General features: G+C 38.2%; 1 protein-coding gene across 3 annotated transcripts in view; it reads left to right on the top strand.

The window, feature by feature from the left end:
- Positions 1-12,855, top strand: part of RASGRP3 (RAS guanyl releasing protein 3) — a 130,837-nt gene extending 117,982 nt beyond the window's left edge. For all 3 annotated transcript variants that reach the window (XM_069072188.1, XM_069072186.1, XM_069072187.1), the window contains 4 exons: positions 709-745; positions 3,490-3,615; positions 5,178-5,542; positions 11,480-12,855. In XM_069072188.1, coding sequence (XP_068928289.1) covers positions 709-745; positions 3,490-3,615; positions 5,178-5,542; positions 11,480-11,488 — 537 coding nt within the window. In that variant the 3' untranslated portion in view covers positions 11,489-12,855. The remainder of the gene's footprint in view (positions 1-708; positions 746-3,489; positions 3,616-5,177; positions 5,543-11,479) is intronic.
- The last annotated feature ends 7,031 nt before the right edge of the window (positions 12,856-19,886 follow it).

Raw genomic sequence — 19,886 nt, forward strand, 5'->3', positions numbered from 1 at the left:
TTTTAATCATATCAAAGACATTTTAAATGTTCCTTTTATGAAAGGGATTGTAAAGTAAACTGGAGAAAGGTTTCTTCTGTCTCTAGACTACTGATCCTATGAAGAAAGGAATATGCCCCTCCCCCCCATATTACTTTCCTCCAACACAAGAGACTAGTAGGATTTGTCAAGGCAGGAGTGGGGAACCTGAGGCCTTGAGGCCCATGTGGGTGTAACCTTTTGACTGAGTCCAAGTTTTTCAGAACAAATCCTTTTATTGAGGGGATTTGTTCTGTGGAGTTTGGACTCAGGCAAAGAGCCACACTAGAGGACCACTTGTGGCCTTGAGGCCGCAGGTTCTCCATCTCCAGTCTAGGGTGAAAGGGTGGGGTGGGGATGGGGTGGTTCTTGAATAAGAGTCAGGAGGCACAACTTCACTACTCTCCCCAGGGTTAACAAAAAATACAGTTTTTCTTCCAGCTTCAATTTTCCATCCTGGTTGCTACTCATGTAGTTGCAGAAAATCAAAGAGAAGGGGAGCTAGTGTTATCTCCCACAGCTGGAATGGAATGGGAGGGGAGTGAGTCCTCTCTCAACAGGAAGGGTGTTAGAGTAGCTGCATACATCCTGTTTGTGCTTAGAAGCTCCTGGTGCTTCCTCCTGGGTGACCTTGTTTCTGGTCCAGCTTTCCTTTCTGACTCCCTGACTTTATTTTGTCTTTCATTGCAGCTCTGGGGCATAATCAAGCAAGGATACAAATGCAAAGGTAGGTAAAGAGAAAATTGATGCATGTTCTTTTCCAGGCAATCCAGAAAGCTGTTGTTATTCTTGTTTTAAACTGCCAATAACGTTTCAAGATTGCTGTGTGTTGGCAGGAGTATAATTTGTTCAGCCAAACAAAAAATGCTCTGGCATCAAGGGTGAGTATTTTGGCCACTGATCCCTACAGCCCTGCTGGTGCCAGGTGCCTGACAGGTACAGACAATCATGGGAAGAGCCAGAAGTTCAGAGTTCCAAAAGGATTTGGTTTGCTGCCAGTGAGTGAATAAAGAAGCATTTGTCAATCACTTACTATGGGCCAAGTATTGTACTAGGCACTGATGATGCAAAAAGGAAAAAAAGCAAAGACAAATTTTTCGATCAAAAAATTTACTTTCTAGTGGGAGGAGACAATTACTGCTAAGAGGGTGGTGGCCTTGGAGGGACACTTCTCCCTTGAAAGTTCCTCATTGAGTAAGGCCAAGAGAGTAGATTGACCTATACCATCCAGAAACAATGACAAAGTTGAATTGATCATGTTTCAAGACCCAAAGGGAGTAGGATACCCATAAAACCCACTTGTAGAAGTTGTGGAAGAGAGGGCCAGAGAGTAAATTGTTAAATGAAACATTACTGGAGATTTCCTGAAATAGTGGGCCAGGAGAGGCAATCACCAATCAGGACATCATCTTTGGAGCGACAGAGATAGAAGAGTTGAAGCCCCCAGGACATGGATTCTGATGTGAGCAGCAAGTTAGTTGTTGAAGTTAGAGAGGATAGTTATAGGGGCGGCCAGGTGGCTCAGCGAGTAAGAACACCAGCTCCAGTGTCGGCATGACTTGGAGATTGAACCCCGGGCTCAGATACTCAGCACCACACCCAGAAATAACTGGCTGTATAACCTTGAGCAGGTTACTTAACCCCAGTTGCTTAAAAAAAAAAAAGAGAGGATAGTTATAGATGAGGTGCTGATCTACATCCTTGGAGAAACTTTCCATACTGAGATTTTATCCCCCCTCCCATGCCCCCAAAGAAATCATAGGTCTAGACTAAAACAAGCAAACAGACAAAATTTCACATTTACATGGTAGTCTAAGGTTTGCAAAACACTACACATACATTATTGGGTTTGATCTGCATGACAGCCTTGTGTGTAGCACAATTATTATTATCCTCATTGTACAGATGAGAGATTAAGTGACTTGCACATTATAACATTATCTCATAAATGTCTGAGCCCCATTAGCACATCTCTGGCCTTACTATGTGTCAGGTGCTATAATAAAAAAGCAAAAATGAGATTGTCTTTGTCCTCAAGTATCTTACATAATATAAGATTCTTAAAATGGCATTCATGATTTTTAAAAATTTAATAACTACATTTCCATATGATTGATTTCACTCATAACCATATATACATATTAATATTTATATTTTACTTTGTGCATTTAAAAACATTATTCTAAGAAGGGGTCCAAAAGTTTTTCTAGATTGACAGAGACCCATGATACAAAAAAATTGAGAATCCCTTTACAAGAGGAATATATAATTCACAGATTATAATAATTAGAATTTATAAAGCACTTTAAGGTTTGCAAAATGCTTTACAAATATTATCTCATTTTATTCTCACAACAATCCTGGGAGGTAGGGCTAGTATTATCCATTTTTAGTAACTGAGGTTAGTTGAGTTACCAAGGGTCACAGAGTTAGTAAGTGTCTGAGACTGGATTTGAACTCATCTTCCTGACTCCAGTTCTAATGTTCTATCCACTAAACCACCATACTACCTCACAGGTTTTTGTACAGGTTATGTACAACATGAATACACAAGGGCATTAACATCTGGGGGGCTATAAGAAAAGCCTCTTGAAGGAAGTACACAGACATGCATGCAAACGTGTACATATGCCATATTTGGTTTTGACAAGTTAGTCACTGGGAGCACATTACATTTGTTTTCAGTGGAGTGTTAACTCAGGCACCAGGTTTATTGACTTAATTACTAATTACCCCAGTGACAGCTAGGTGGCACAGTGGATAGAGTTTTGGGCTTGGAATTAGGAAGACTCATCTTCCCGAATTCAAATTTGCCCTCAGACACTTCCTAGCTCTGTATCCTGGGTAAATCCCTTAACCCTGTTTGCCTCAGTTTCCTCATCTGTAAAATGAGTTGGGGAAGGAAATGGCAAACCACTCCAGTAGCTTTGCCAAGAAAACCCCAAATGGGGTCATGAAGAATCAGATGTGACTCAACAACAAAACCCCCAGTAACTCAAAGAATTGACTTAATGTACCTCCATTTCTATTGAAGCAGTATTTAATTTGGCTTCCTGAGCAAATGTACAGAACACCTTTCTGGGCTCATTGTATGGCCTCTAACTGGAGCCAAACAAGCCTGCTTTGCTGGTCCTCACACTTACCATTCAACTTCCCCTAACCCTTACGTCCTGGAATCCAATCCCTAGCTTCCTTCAAAGCACAGCTTGAGAGCTGTCTTTTAAAAGATGAAACTTTTCCCCTCTCTCCCTCCCCACCCCCCATTCCCATGAATAGGGCTGCCCCCCCCCATATTATTTCTGATTTTACTTTAAAATTTTATATTTCCTTATTCTTTCCTTCAATAGAATTTAATCTTTTTGAGGGCAGGAAATGTTTTTGCCTTTATGTCCCCAGTCTCTAGTATATAGCAGATACGAAATAAGTGGTTGTTGAACGAAGGAATGAAATCTTCATGTTGAAATTTTACAGACTGTGGAGCCAACTGTCACAAGCAGTGCAAAGACCTCCTTGTGTTGGCATGCAGGAAATTTGCAAGGGGAACGTCCATGGGAAGCGGTCATGGCTCTCTTCCAGGAAGCCCATCATTGCCTCCAGGTAGTATACTTCTATCGGTCTCTAGATCTAAGCCTATTCAATCACCCAGATCCCAGTAGCATGTATGCATGTATAATGTGTGTGTATACATACATACATATATATATATATATACACACACAACATATTGATCCATATATAGTCTATATTTTCCATCCTAAATTGGCTCACATAGGACCTGAGAATAATCTAGAATGACTTTTTCCCCCCAGTATATACCTATATGTAGACCTATATATGCATATGTTTTTTCCCTTTCAAATAAACATAATTTTAGGGGAAGTTTATATTCAGACCAACACTCTGAACAGGGAACTTTGTTTTTGTTTTTGTTTTTTGCTTTTTGGAGGGGGGAGGGCAGGGCAATTGGGGTTAAGTGACTTGCCCAAGGTCACACGGCTAATAAGTGTTAGGTGTCTGAGGCCAGATTTGAACTCAGGTCCTCCCAACTTCAGGGCCAGTGCTCTATTCACTGCACCACCTAGCTGCCCCAACAGGGAATCTTTTTGTGTTTTGGACTCTTTTGACAATCTGGTAACACTATGGATACCTTCTAAGAATAATGTTTTTAAATGCAGAAAATAAAATACACAGGATTACAAGAAAATACAGTTATCAAAATATTAAAAAAAAACAAATTCATTGATCCCACATTAAGGACTCCTACAGTTTAGAATAACAGCAGTATATTGTAAACTTTTGGTAATGGCAGCATGATGTTGGTTTGTGGACCCAGTCTTGTGGGTATAGAGGTATTGGGACTTAGAAGTATCACTTTTGTGTTTCTTCACTTCTGAGATGCCAGGTATAAGTTAGAAAGCATGTAAAGGAAGGCAGCAGGATTATAAAGGGCCTTGAGTCAACATGTCCCATGAGGAGCAATTGAGGACACTGTAGATATCAAGTTCACAAAAGAGAAGGGGATAGTGAGAAAGGGGCATGATATCTATCTTCAAATATATATATATATATATATATGTATATATATATATATATATTTTATGAGCAATCGGGGTTAAGTAACTTGCTCAAGGTTACCCGGCCAGTTATTTCTGGGTATGGTGCTAAGTATCAGAGCCCGGATTTGATCCCCAGGTCATCCCGACACTGTGGCCAGTGCTCTTACTCACTGAGCCATGGATTCGATCCCCAGGTCATCCTGACACTGGAGCCGGTGCTCTTACTCGCTGTGCTACCTGGCCGCCCCTATCTTCAAATATTTGAAGGGATGTCATATGGATTTCAAACAAGAGATTAGACATGCTCTATTTATATCTAGAGGGTGAATGGGTACGAGCAATGTGTAGAAGTTGGAAGGAGGCAAATTGAGTTTTGATGTTAGGAAAACCTTCCTGAACTCAATTCAGAAAATGGAATGGTCCAGTTCAATAGGCAGTAGGTTCCTCCTCACTGGAGGACCACTTGTCAGATGTGATGTAGTGGGGATTCTTTATTCAGGTATGGGTTGGTCTAGATGGCTATTGTGGTCCCTTCCAACTCTAAAATTCTATAATTCTGTGATTCTGTATATTAAATAACATCAGACCCCTTTCCCCTTACAGTTCAGGATGAGGTGTTTGAGTTCCCTGGTGTTGCTGCTGGACATCAGGATCTGGACAGCCGAGCCATCACTTTGGTGACAGGCTCCTCTCGAAAGATCTCCGTGCGCCTTCAGCGGGCCACCACCAGTCAGGCCACTCAGACGGAGCCCATGTGGCCTGAGTCTGGATGGGGTGACTCAGGATCTCATACCTTCCCCAAAATGAAATCCAAGTTCCATGGCAAAGCTGGAAAGGACAAAGGCTTTGCCCGATGGGAGAATGAGAAGCCTGGGGGGCAGGTCAACATGAACATGGTGAGCCAAAGCACAGAGTATGAACTGGACCAGAAGGAAGCAGACACCAATGAAGCCAACCAAGAATGTGAGGTTGGTGTTGATGATGTATATAAATAGAATTAAAGTCATAGGGTTGTAGACTTTAAAGCCAGAGAGGACCTCAGCAGCCATCCAGCCCAACTCTTTTATTTTATTCTTAAAATTAAAAACAATTAAGACTGGTGCTCCTTATCTTACCCAGTCTGGAAGTCCAGGGACTGCTTAGGGGCTGATCCCACTATTGATTGGCACTGGAGCTTTGACCTTCTTTGTTTCCAACCTGGGCGAGTTATCCCTCCTTAGGTACCCTAATGCCCCTTTCCCTCTTACCTCTTACTCCCTGGGACTCACCGTACTGATTTAGTGCAGACACCTGATCATCTTTGCCCCTATAGCTAAGAAATCCCAGATTCAAGAGATCTACCAGCCTCAGTCTCCGTGGTAGCAGGGATTATAAGCAGGCACCAGCCTATCCCTTCATTGTCCAGAAAAGGAAATGAAGACCTAGAAAGATTAAGTGATTTGCCCAAGGTAATAAGTGAGTGACAAATGTAGGATGTGAACCCAATTACTCTGATACCAAATCTAATGCTAGTGAGATTTTTCATATGAAGGAAACAAGAATATAAGGGTAACTGAGTTCTAGCCCTCTACCCATTTACTGAGTAGCCTTGAACAAGTTACCCTTTAAGTTTTATTTTCCTCACCTGGATTCTAAGAGGACTGAACTAGAGGATTTTTAACCATGCAAATTTCTAAGGACAGTCATGTAGGTTTTATGCAATGAATGACCTTATTCTCAATGGATAATATTAGATTTCAAGTCAGGAGAATTTGAGTTTGAATCTTGCCTCAGACATTAACTAGCTGTACGATGATCCCGGGCAAGTTAACCTCTCTCAATCTTACTTTCTTTAATTGCCAAGTGGGGAAGATAATAGTACCTACCCCTTAGGGTCATTTTGAAGATTTGATGACCTGACTTATTTATGCAAAGCCCTTGGCAAATCTTAAGCTCCTATATAAATATTAGTCATCATGTGCATTTTAATATTTTCTCCAAACCAACATGTAACCAAATTGTTTCAGGTGAGAAGCAGAGCACAGAATCTGGGGGTGGTAGTGGCCCAGGACAAAGGGCACATAGGGCACTTCTTGAGGGTACAGACACTCTCATTTTTGTCTGTCTCTCCAGTGCCTGGAACATAGTAAATTTTTAATAAGTTCTTTCTGATTGACAGATAGATGGGGGTGGGCAGAAGTCAGGGTAGTGGGAAAAATTACCCCCAAAGGAGATTTTGGTGATACAGCAGAGTTTAACATCCTGTAGAAATGAGAGGCAGCTATCAGAGAATCTAAGAGGGAGGAAAGACTTTAAAATATCTAGGTCAGCTCATTGCAACATAGGACTGCTCCTAAATCATCCACAAAAGATGATGCATGTAAAACTCATTATCCCATGAGGAAATAGAAACTGAAATTAGTTCAAGAAGGATATTGATAAAGCAATTAATGATAGATCCACAAAGGATAAAGAGAGAGAACTCAAGTATTATTATTCCTAAAGTTTGGTGTTTGTTGTCATAGAGAATAGTAAGGGAGGACACATTCTGTTGTCAGACAAAATAATGGCTAGATGGACCGTAGATTTAGAGTTGGATGGAAGCTTTGAGGCCATCTAAGGCTAACTCCACTGTACAGATGAGGAAACTGAGATCTAGAGAGGTTAAGTCACATGTTGTGTGCCCAAGGTCACACAGGTAGTAAATTGCAGGGCCAGGATAAAATAAGATAATATTTGCAAAACTTTATTTTTTATCCAATCTCCCACTTAAGTAAGGATGCTTTCAGTAACTCATGCCTGACTAATGATAAGGCAATATCTCCTTGAACAATGCATATTGACTCACTTGAAGTCAAGTAAGAGGTTTTTGTTTTGGTTTTTTTTTTGGTAAAGAAGGGAATTCAATGCATTCGTGGAATGGTTTCGATTGTTAGAAAGTTCTTTCTTATTTTATGACAAAATCTACTTGTCTATAATTTCTGTCACCAATGGGTTTTAATTCTGCTTTCTAGAAAAAATAGAGAATAAATTTAGCTTTTTATATGATAGTCCTTGAAATAAAGAGCTGGGCCTGTGTGCCAGACACTACATTATCTCTGGGGAGACAAAGAAAGACAAAAGGCAAAAATAAAATAGTCCTTCTCTAGTTGAAAGGAACTTTAGAATGTGATAAATTTTAATTAAGTATTGCACTTCTCCTTCCTCTGCTTCTCCAGCTAAAAATATCCTATCAGAAAATTCCTTAATTTATAAGCAGGGAAACTGGAGACCCAAAATGCTTAGGAACTTGGTTCCAACGGAGTTCTCTTTCCGCTGTACTATGCCATGACAGCTGAAGACAGGAGCCCTCTCTGATCTTCTTTTCTTTAGTATAAGCATGTCCAGTCCTTTCAGCCATTCCTGGTATGATATGAGCAGTTCATATGAAAAAAATGTAGAGGTTTTAGTGGTCAGCAAGCTCAACATAAGTCTGGCGGTCACAAAATAAACACAATCTTATGCTTCCTAGTTTGTTATTCAGCTGTGTGACTTTGTGACTCCATTTGGGGTTTTCTTGGCAAAGACACTGGAGTGATTTGCCAGTTCCTTCTCCAGCTCATTTTACAGATGAGGAAACTGAGCCAAACAGAGTTAGGTGACTTGCCCAGGGTCACACAGCCAATAAGGGTCTGAGGCCAAATTTGAACTCAGGTCTTCCTGACTCCAAGCCCAACACTCTATCCATTGTACCACTTAGCTGCTCTCCTAGCCATTAGAGTGATCCAAAAGTTTAATGTTGGGGGCTCTCCCTCCCCAATAAAGGTTAAATAACTAATTCTTAAATACATAGTGGAAGGAATTCTTGTTCAGTTATAGATTGGATTAGATGGCCCTTGAAATCCCCTCAAATACTCTGTTCTTTTCTGATTTCTAGACCCTTCCCCATTCTTATTCCTCTCTTCAGGACACAATCCAGTTTGTCAATGTCCTTAAATTGTGACTACCAGACTTAAGCCTAGTTTTCTAGATGTGGTCTGGCCAAAAGAGTATATTAGGAATATTGCCTCCCTTAATATAGATATGAAATTACTATTGATTCAGCTTGTTTGCCTAAAGCTTTTAAGCAGCCATGTCTGAAATCTCCAAGTCTTTTTCACATTAGCTGCACTTAAGCCATGCTGTCCTCTGTCCTGTACTTGTGTATTCATTATTTAGAAATGTAAATACAGGTTGTTGAATCTAGTGTATGTGGTAAATTTCATCTTACTCATTTTTGATTATCATTTTAGTTTGTTGGGATCTTTTAAAATCTTGTTTCTGTGATTCAAATGGCTGGCTGTCTCTTTCGGCTTCATGTCAAGTTTGATACAGACTTCCTTTGGCTTCATTTGAGGCATTGAGAAAAATGAGGATCAGAACCATGTGACCTGAGACCTCCTTCTAGGATGAACTCAATAATAATTATGAGCATTTCTAGAGTGCTTTGAGATTTGTGAAGTGCTTTTGCTTTTTATACATTTTCTTATTGGAATTTCACATAGCAACCCTGTGAGGCAGCTGCTAGTAGTATTATTAGCTCCATTTTATAGATGAAAAAACCCAGATGAGATCCATAAAGACTAAACACTCATAAGTTGGATTATTTTCATTCTTCTTATTTCTATCTCCTGCACTTTATTCAGTGCTTGACACATAGCAGGCAGTTAATAAATACTTGTTGATTGATTAATCATTCTAGCTAATGAGTATCAGAGATGGATGTCTCTGGGCTGGAAAATCTAGGACTTCTGGACTCTAAACCCATAATCCTGACTATTATACAACACAGCCTCTCATCATTCAATACTCTTTGAGGGTAGTCTCTGAATTTCCCTACTCCCCATGGACTTACCATTAGTGAGAATATACCCATGAAGTTGGAAGCCAGCATGGCATAGTAGAAAGAGAACTCTCTCGGAGTCAAGTTCCTGAACATTTTTGGTCTTCAGTTTTCCTACTTGTAGATTAAGATGTTTTCTGATATTATGATATTTTCAGCTGAGGAAACAGGGGAAGGAGAAGTACAGTACTTACACCTAAAATTTATCGTTTTAAAGTTCCTTTCAACTAGAGAAGGGCTATTTTATTTTTGCCTTTTGTCTTTCTTCTTCTCCTCAGAGCTAATGTTGTACCTGGCACACAAGCCCAAAGCTTAATAAGCATTTGGTGAATAGACTTGAATATCCTATGATGTGAAATAATCAATGTGTAAAATACTTAACCTCCCCAAATGTCATCTGTCTTCTCTGGCAGGAACAAACAAACAAGCCAGTCTTAGATGTGAAGTCTCCCTTGTCTGCTCGAACACAAAGCTCTATTGTCTGCTCTTTCCTTTGTCCCCACCCCTCTCTTTGTTGGCCTCCTTTCTGTTTGTCCCCCTGATCTAAGCTGAGCTGTAGCCTGTTTATTTTAAAGTGTCTGAGAATTAGGGCAGGCCCTTTCTCTCAGCCAGACAGATGTCCTTTTATTTATCAGGCTGGTGTGAGATTTATTGATTTTGCCTTCAGCACAGTTTGGGAAGAGATCTTAGGTTTGTTTTTTGTTCTTCTCCTGAAAATATTTCAAATAAAAAGAAATCCATTATTCAATGACTTTGCCCTGCCACTCCATGAGCTCAATACCCTCTAAATGTAGCTTTGAGTGAGAAGGGCACTTTCTATCAAGCCTTGGGTGTATAAATCAGAGAAGGTGGGTCTTGAGTGGAGAGGGGTCATTTGATTTGCAAACACTTGATGGATTTTGGGGATCTGGACATTTCACTCTGTACTGAACTGTGGCTTGTTTGTGGGAGGCTGTGAATCTTCCAGCTGTCCATCAAGTATATGAGGTCAACCAGTCACCTCAAAGATTCCTAGCACTGTTAAGTACTAGGGTGGAGGAGAGTAGTGAGATTGGGACTGTATATGAAAGTCTGACACTCCTTTCTCTTTAAAATGTTTATAATTATGTATTATTACTTGTTTATCATTTATACATAATTATAATTACACAACGTATAATATATATTCATCTTCCATTAGTTATTTTCACGTATACATCCTCTCACCCAGAGACTTCCCTTGTAACAAATAAAAGATGTTAAATAAACCCACCCTTTCTAGTGATCCACGCTGACAACGTGTGTGGCAGTCTGTTCCCTAGCCCCTTACCTTTCTGCTGATAGGAGGGATTTATATTTGACTGAATAGCATTTTTATAGAAAGAAACTATAATTGTTTCCTGGGAACTTGTCTAATTATGATGTAGGACAGTTAACAGGTGAAGTGGCTGGACTCTAGCTGCTAGAGAATTTGCTTCAAAGTCAGGAACTACTGGGGTTAAAGTCCTACCTCTGACACATACTGGCTGTGTGACCTTGGGCTAGTCACTTAAAACCTTAGGGTTCTAGGCAGCTTTCCACAACTACAAAATGCTGACCTACAGGTAGGTGGCACAGTGGATAGGGTGCTGGGCTTAAAGTCAGGAAGATTCATCTTCATGAGTTCAAACCCAGCCTCAAACACTTACTAGGTATGTGACCTTGAGCAAGTCACTTAACCCTGTTTGCCTTAGTATCTTCATCTGTAAAAGAGCCAGAGAAGGAAATGGCAAACCATTCAAGTACTTCTGCCAAGAAAACTCCAAATCTGGTCACAAAGAGTCAGACATGGCTGAAAAACTCCTGAATAACAACAGGTACTTGGGGGGAGTTTCATGACCTATATCAATGAGATTATAGATCCATTCCCAATCTCTAATTATGATGGAAGTTACTGACAAAAATTTATGAAAATACTGAGACCAGTATTGCCCTGGGCACTAAACATCTTTCTCCAAAAATCATTTTTTAAACAAATTTACAGGGAAAATATCTACTATGTTAAATAAGGTTCACTAATATAATCAGTATTTCATTTGGTTTGCAGGATGGCTGACCCCTGAATGGGGAAACTGAATGTCTAACGAGTTTGGCAGTTGCATAAAGCAAGATGAGGAATCCTGAAGACCATGTTCCAAGTCTGGGAAAATGATCAAAAACATATTCCTGCCTTGTGAACTCATCAGGTCATCCTGTCCCAATAGTGTGATGGAAGGTCCCTGTCTGTGCAGCACAAAATCAATGTACTATTTATTTCTCCCCCTCCCCCCAGTGACTGTTAAGCATTTCAGAAACAACAATGAAGACTGCTATATACCAACTCCAATACTCTTGTTTTTTCTTTCTTTGAAGCCATTTGTCTGTGGGTGAAAAGAATGCTGTTTGTGCATGCACTACCCATTCTCTAAACTGATTGTATTTTTTTTCTGTGAAAATATTCTTTTATCATTTTTATAAACTTAGTGAGAGTAGAGATCAAACAAGTGTCACATCTCTGTGAGTTGAAGTAGAGGTCTACCTAGCAATCCTGGTGCCTGGGGGTAATTGACAAATCAAATTCAAGTGGGCTGGGTTGGGGTAGAGTGAAGAAGAAACTTTGAATTGCTGGGCCTCCCATAGTGGAAGAGATTAGTACTGGGAAGGCCACTGCTAGGATAGGGAGAAGGGCCAGAGCTGCCTAGGTTAGAGAGTCAACCCATGATCTGGTAGCCTCCTATTCTAATCAATTTGTTTTGCTAAATAAGTGCTAAACTTACTTATTGCTACCTGGGGGGATGGGGGCGGGGCGGAATACAAGTTCTGTCAGCACACTCTAAATTTTGGCTCTGGTCATAATACTACTGCCACTCCACCCTCATGAAGACTCTGGGTGGAATCCTTCGCCACATGCCCTTTTAATATTCATTTTGGGAGACACCAGAATTTTTTGCTCCCTCTTTAGAGAATTCTAGAACAGAACCAGCAAGACCTGGAATATAGCATTTCCTCTATGCACTTGTCAGCACAGGTATTACCAAGTTTACTTTGTCCTTTTTTTTTTTTTTTTTACCTTTCTATCACCTTAAGATGTACCTTCTTAAGCCTCTGTAGAAGTCAAAGATATGGTCTGGAAGAACGCCCTAAACATATTCGGTACCTTATAAAATAGCACGATTATTTTAGTAGGAAATTAACTATTCAATTAGGCTGGGTTTGGAATTTTTTTTAAAGTACTGAAATGTTCCAGTCTTAGATGACGAAATTTGAGAGGGGAAAAAAAAAACCTTAGCTACAGACAAAACAACGACAATGAAAAGCAAACTTTTTTTTCTTCCAGGAATCTTGTTGCTAAAAAAAGAACTCTTGGTCCCTGAAAGATGATTCTCAGTGTTCTTTGTTTGTAACTGATTATGTAATACCCATAAATAAAAACTAGTCTTTGGAGAGAGATGATCCTCATTAATAATCACCATCACGAATCTTTGAGTAATACAGGTATTGAGACACCTGAAGCATTGTATCTCAATTATTATAATTGTCAATAACTCAAAAGAACTAAAGGTTAATTTGTTTTTGAGATTGGATTTGGGGAAAATGGGCTCCAGGTACCCCAGAGGGAAGCCAAATGATTGGCTCTGATGATTCTCTTAAAAGAATGCACTCTTTACCAAGACAGCGAGGAATCTTTATCACAGGACCATAATTCTAGAAGGGAGCTGAGAGACAGTGAATGATTTGCCCAAGGCTTTACAAAGATGGTAAGTAGGACAAGTGACATTCAAACCTGTGTTCTATGACACCAAATTCAACATTTCTTACTGAACCACCTTAGCAAAGACGTAACCTTGGAGATAACTGATGACCTTCTTATTTATATCAAGCAAAACACACACTACAGAGAAATATGTTGGTTAAAGATGTTTGCTGCTATCATGGAAAACATTCATCAACTGGAAAAGTGATTCTATATAGGTGCTGAGGTCCTTCAAGTGCTTCTATTTTCAGACAACATTGTATGATTGCATCAAGTTCCAGAACATTGCAGTCTATTAAATGAAAACTAACCACTCAGAAAACTTGGTCTAACTATCCACAAGGAAGAATCAAACAGATGAAGAGTAATTATTGTCCAGACTATGATTTGACTGAGGCTAGTATCCTGGGGGTTTAGGTTCGTGATTAAATGAAGAGACTTTCATGGAACATTTAGCAGGTAACACGTATTTTCTAGTCATAGAAAGATGATACTCAACAAAAATACTCGATGAGGATGCCATATTAATTCAGTTGAGCATCTCTCTCCAGTGTTGTTAATGTTATTCTTACAAGATCAGAAGACCAAGAAAGAGAGCTGGAGCTCCTTGTGGCCTACTGCTCTCAGCTGATCAAGAAGCCTTGTCAAAATGCCAGGTCTTAGTCCCCTGAGCCAGTCAAGTCTTAAGGACAGTTTCAATACTTTTTAAGAAAAAGAACTATAGCTAGGTCCCTGATTAACTGAAATAACGGATCCCCTGAAGTGGTAGCACATGGTCAAATTTGTACGGTACTTGAAGTTATAATTATGTAAAATATACTGGTTCCAGCCCAATGGAAGTATGTATGGCAATTTAATATAATGCAACCACTTCAGAGTATTCATTATTTGCACTAATTGATACCTTGCTGTACCTTAACCTGCATGAAGGAAAAGCCCCAGGAAAAGCTAGGTCAACCTATTGCCAGGGGAGTATAGACTGGCCCCTAGGAAATATTCTTCCTATTACAGGTGTATAGTTAGATGGACAACCCAAAGTCCATCAGTACACAAATATGCTGGAGAGACTGTACCTGTGATTTAATTGGTATAGGCAACTCATAATGTAAATTGTGAACTGAACTCAATCCATGTAAATTAGTACCTGCTCGATAACTTACAAAGTATAAAGAGTTGCCTTAAGTAGTAATGAGAAGTGACTTACCCAGAGTCACACAGTATGTTTCAGAGGCTAGACTTGAAGCCAAGTTTTCCTGACTCACAAACTCCTTCTCTATTTACTATGCCACACACACTTCCTTTCACACATTAAGCAAGATTAATGTTTAATGCCTCCAGCATAAAAAAAAGGTTTTTATTTGTGTCCATCTCTTCAGCAAAGGCAAATTTTTTTTTTGTTTTCTTGCCAATTACATTATGGATTTAATAGCTTCAATTATTTAAAATAAAATTTTAAATGTATATAATAATTTAATTGGACTAAAAAGATTCCAAGAAAGAGAAAATTAATTGAAGAAAATTATTTAGGTTTCTTTTGATAAAACTTAAAATGAATATTATGGGTCTATAAGCACCTAATTTATAAACACTTAAGGAAAGTAGCACTCTTGAGTGCTGTAGTACTTGGAAACACACTTTTTGCTTTGTTTCTTAACTAGAATGAATTAGTAAGAAGGAATAGATATGTGAAAAGTGTTAAAAAAAACTAACAGAAAACTAAAATAGTCAATAAAAAGAAATAGTCATTTAAATAGAAAATTTCTATTTTTCTTCTAAAGTAAGGGAAAACTATATAATCTACTATGATGTATTGTTTTGCCTGAAATATGTACACTTACTGGGATCAATAGTAAGTTATCACAATGACACATGACAACTGCCATGTCCTTTTATGGATAAGGATTAAAAAATATTCTATCATTTTTTTTTTTCAGTGTCATACTTGAGGAATGTGAATTTAATCTACTGATTTGTACCTAAAGGACATAGTCCTGTGTTGCAGTTCTCTCTCTTCATTAAGGTTCCCTATTTCCTCAACTTCCCTGGGGACATTCTCTTTCTAGTCTCTGTGCATCAGATGAATCTCACTCCTGTTGCTGGTTGTTTTCTTAAATTTCCCATTACGCCTCATCATTTGAAAACATGCTTAAGTATTATGCCTTCTGCATAATGCCTTTCTGAATGAAAGTATGATTTGTCCTTCATCGAGGATTGTATATTAAACTAGTACTCTACTACACACTGCTTCATTTTTAAAGAAGTGTATGATAAATTCAGTGTTTGTTTCAAAGCAATCCTGTTTGTATCTTCCTATAAACCTTCTTCTATTCTGCGCAGTTGAAAAAATCTTCAATACCATTAGATTCTTGTCTTTTGACATCACTCTTAATAGCCCATCTACCCCTAATGCCTTCAATTAAAAAAAAAAAAATCCTCCCTTCCTGGAATGCTGGCTTTTGATAGGTGAGCTTTCACCTTATCTTTCCTGGACCCAGGCATCATACTACCAGGCCACTCACATTCTTTACTCCATTACTTTCCAATTCTAACTCCCTTAACATATAAGTTCCTGGAGGGTAGGGAATGGCTTGCTCATTTAGCACATGGTATTTAAAAATACCTTTTCATTCTTTCATACACAGTACAAATTGTTTCCTAAAAGCTGCATCATGTCATAGGTCTTCTCAACTTTTTCTGAAACCATTCATCATTTCTCAGGGCACAATAATATATCATTACATTCATTTACCATAATTTGGTATCTGAGCACCAAAGTGGCTGGTTTTGTATGTATTGGTCCCCTTTCTCTGATTTCTTTTGGCATAAATCTAGCAGTCATATAATCAGGTCTAAGGGTAAGAACAATTCAGCTATATATATATATATATTTATTTATTTTTATTTATGCCATCTAGTCTCGTGTATTTTCTAGATGTTTTTGGAGTTTTATGGTGGGAAGATTGCTGCTCAGCTTCCTGCTACTCTGCCACAGGCTCCATTCCCTAACAGATCTTGAAAAGGAACTTCCCAACTTTGAGGCCTTCCCTCCAGAGCAGTGTGGCACTCAGCCTTTGCATTTCTTGCCTTGCTCTTGCCACACAACTAGTTTATTTTTTTTTGCAATCATGCATTTTGGTACTTTTCCTATTTATACACAGACACATATGTGTGTATACATATACATACATTATATATGTACACATAAAAATCAAGTCTAGAAATGATAAAACATCTTAAACTGTTTTCTTTATATCTCTATTTCACTTAACATTAAAAAAATCATGTTCAGTAACACTATTGTAATGTCAGATCTAATACTAACATCTATTTAAATAAGAGCTCAATTACTTTCACTTGAAAATATGATTAAAGTTGGGATCAATAGCAGGTATTTGTGTGTTCATTTTTCTTCTATTTTTGTATTTCATTTTTTGTAAACAATTTACACAATATTGGAATTGTTCTTTAAATGTTTGACGAAGTAATTTAAAAATCCATCTGGTCCTGGAGTCCTCACCCACTTTAGGTAGTTCATTTGTGGCTTGTTCAATTTGCTTTTCATGTTTTTATTTGATAAAAATGAGATAATTTTTAAATATCTGAGATTAATCTATTTCTTCTATTAACCTCAGTATTTTACATTTTAAAGTATTAATTATCTATTAGTTTTATTGGCATATAATAATTTCTGAAGTTTCCATTTCTTCTCTTTCAGTTGTGAATTTTTGAAACTAACAGGCCCTTTGCCTGTCTTCCTGAACTTTCCTTGAAGACAGAGCTCTCTTTGACAGGACCAGGTTCTTCAGCTTCTATTAGCATGTATTTGATTTATCTTAACATAATGCCTTCCAAATGAAAAAAAAAGTCTATTTTTCTGTTCCTCTGGGCTCTCCATCAGCATTACTTGGTAGTTTATTTCCTTTAAGGTTCTTTCAAACACTCCCTCCCCCTTTGCCCCCCATTAATACTTATTTTTTTGACAGGTTATTTTTGGCTGCAAGCCTGTTATTTTTTTTTGGAATGTGGGCCCATCTTCTAAGGGCTTACATTCTATGGTGGAGTTGGAGAAGGGTGGTATATAACAGTTAAACAAGTCTTAGCTCATTGAACCTTCTTTTTGGCTATTTGCAGTATTTTTTCTTTTTAACTTAAAGCTTTGGATTTAGGTTATGAGATTCTTGGGAATTTTCATCTTGGGCTTTCTATAAGGGGATAACTATTGGATTCCATTTTCATTTAGCCATCTGGTACTAAGAGATATTAGCAGCTTTCATTTATGACTTCTTTAGAGTATTTGTAATTTTTTTCTTTTTTGTCTTAATATTTAGGTAGTCTGATGATTTTTTGATTACCCTTAACCTGTTTTCTAGGTCAATTTTTAAAAATACGTAACTTAATGATGTTTTACTATTTCTTTTTTTCTCATGGAGATTTCTGTTTGATACATTCTAATTTTTAGGGAGTTGAATTCTTGGCTAAGGGTTACCGTTGTCTCTTCTAAAGTGTTAATTTATGCCATCTTCCTCTCCTTGCTTTCATGTTGTATCTTATTTCATATCTTCCAGGCACTTTTACAGCCTTGTTGACAGGTCATTATTTTCTTACTTAGAGGATGATATATTTGCTATGGAGTTAACTCTTTTTCGGGATTTACCCTTTGGGTCCTTCTCAGTCTTAAGGTATTTGTTGTGTTTGGTAATTTCTTCTGTATATTCATATTTCCAGTCTCAATTTCTGGATTAGGGGTTTGTGCTTGAGTCACACTCTGCTCCAATACACCTAGATATCTTGGGGAAGGTCCTGCTTTATCTTGAGTTTGGTGGCTAAATGTAGGCTCCACTTTCTGCAGAAAGTGTCTTTGTGGCTAAGGTCTCAGCATGCTTAGTTCAGCATAGTCTACCGTGGCATTGGTCTAGCCCAATCTCTTGCTATAAAAAGGGGGGGGGGGGGGGAATCCCCAGGATTGCTCAATGCTAGAGACTAGTCTGACCTTATCTCCTGCCACAGAAGGAGAACCCTGATATCCTTATGAGGGTTGCTGGTCTGGCCCTGTCTCCTGTTGTGGGACTAGCTTTTGTATTTTGCCTTCTTCCTACCCTGGATTGTCTCTGCTCTTTCATAGGATTCCTTTTTTTTTTTTCTTTCTTTCTTTGGTTTAGTCTTGGATTGGATGGAGTTTATAGCTAATTCTCCTCGGTTTTTATTATTACTCCTTTGGGTGCATTTTTAGAGCTGGACTGGAATGTTTGCAGAAGAAATGAGCTTCTGAAGGTACTAAAATTTACATTTCCCACAATGTTTTTAGCAATATATTTTGCCATCTCCTGATATTCACAGAATGGTTACTGGAAGTATGACCTTATCCTGAGCACTTAAAGAAGTAAATGTCATTAAAAATTTGAAGCTACAGTCATTTTTAGTATTTTTTCCCCCAGAAAATGGCACAAGTTCAAACAGACTTATATAAGCCCTCTTTAATGTCTGAGATTTTATTTTAAACTACTCAGTTTTTTTTTCACCTTCACAAACTTTCCTAAACTGGTGGCTTAGAACTTTTTGACTGACTCCAAACTTCACAGAACAAATCCTCTAAATTAAAAGGTTTGTTAGGTAAAACTTTGACTCAGTCAAAAGGCCACACCCAAGGACCTAGAGGGCCAAGTGTAGCCTGGAGGCCACAGGTTCCCCACCCCTGAACTAGGGTATTCAGGAAATGTTTCCCCCATGGTGGGTGGTACATAAGCTGTACCAGCATCATACAAAGCTCCTCCTTTAAGGAAAGCAAACTGAAGAGAAAAAATTGAGGAGCTAATACATATCAGAATGGGAAATAGCCAATCTGACTTATTTTTGACAATGAATTTCCAAATATATACTAATTGTATATAAAGCAGAACAGAAGCCATGTCATGCAAAATCCTTGCCACCATCTAGAAGAAGTCAGGACAAAACCAGATTCCTATGTGAAACATTTAAAGACATTTCTTTTCTGTGACATTCGAAAATAATTCTTTCAAATGCAAAAGAAAGCTCTGCCTTTTGAATACTATATCATATCCAAGAGATTTACAATGCATGACAAAATACTTCAAAAGTCTCACTTTATTGTCTATTTTTCTTGTATTGAGATACAGCTTAATTATTTGTAATGTCTGCCAAAAACCAAAATGAATTATCTGATTAAGAAGCAATGATGTTAATCCAGCCTCAGACACTTGACATTTACTGCTGTGTGACCTTGGGCAAGTCACTTAACCCCAATTGCCTTGCCTTCCCCCCTCCAAAAATAAACACCAAAAAACAAAGAAAAAAGAAGCAATGAAAAGCATAAAATGAAAGCAAAAGTGACAAAAAACCTGACTTTAGAATCTAAGTATAGTTGAAAATAAAACACATTCTCAGCTAGTATACTCAAACACTTCAGGGTACTTTAGAATCTTCAAATATTACTTTCTTGAGAGTATAGATTAGACAAGATAGTCTTCCACCTCAGATTCTGTAGACAGGAAGTTCTCAAAGGACAATAATTTCTTCCCATCAAATTATAATGGAGTTGATTGTACAACCTTACTATTTTCTGTATTCTTTTTTCCATACTTTTTCCTGAAGATAGATGGACGTAGCATCCGTGTTTCACGATTTTGCATACTTAAGGATTTTTCACACATGCAACTTCATATACTGTAGAAGAATGTCTAATTTCATAAAGTGTCATAAATTT

Source organism: Petaurus breviceps, unplaced genomic scaffold, assembly GCF_028583685.1.
Source record: "Petaurus breviceps papuanus isolate PSGF00001 unplaced genomic scaffold, PetGlider_PUasm1.0 90845, whole genome shotgun sequence".
In the NCBI taxonomy this organism is placed as follows: Eukaryota; Metazoa; Chordata; class Mammalia; order Diprotodontia; family Petauridae; genus Petaurus; species Petaurus breviceps.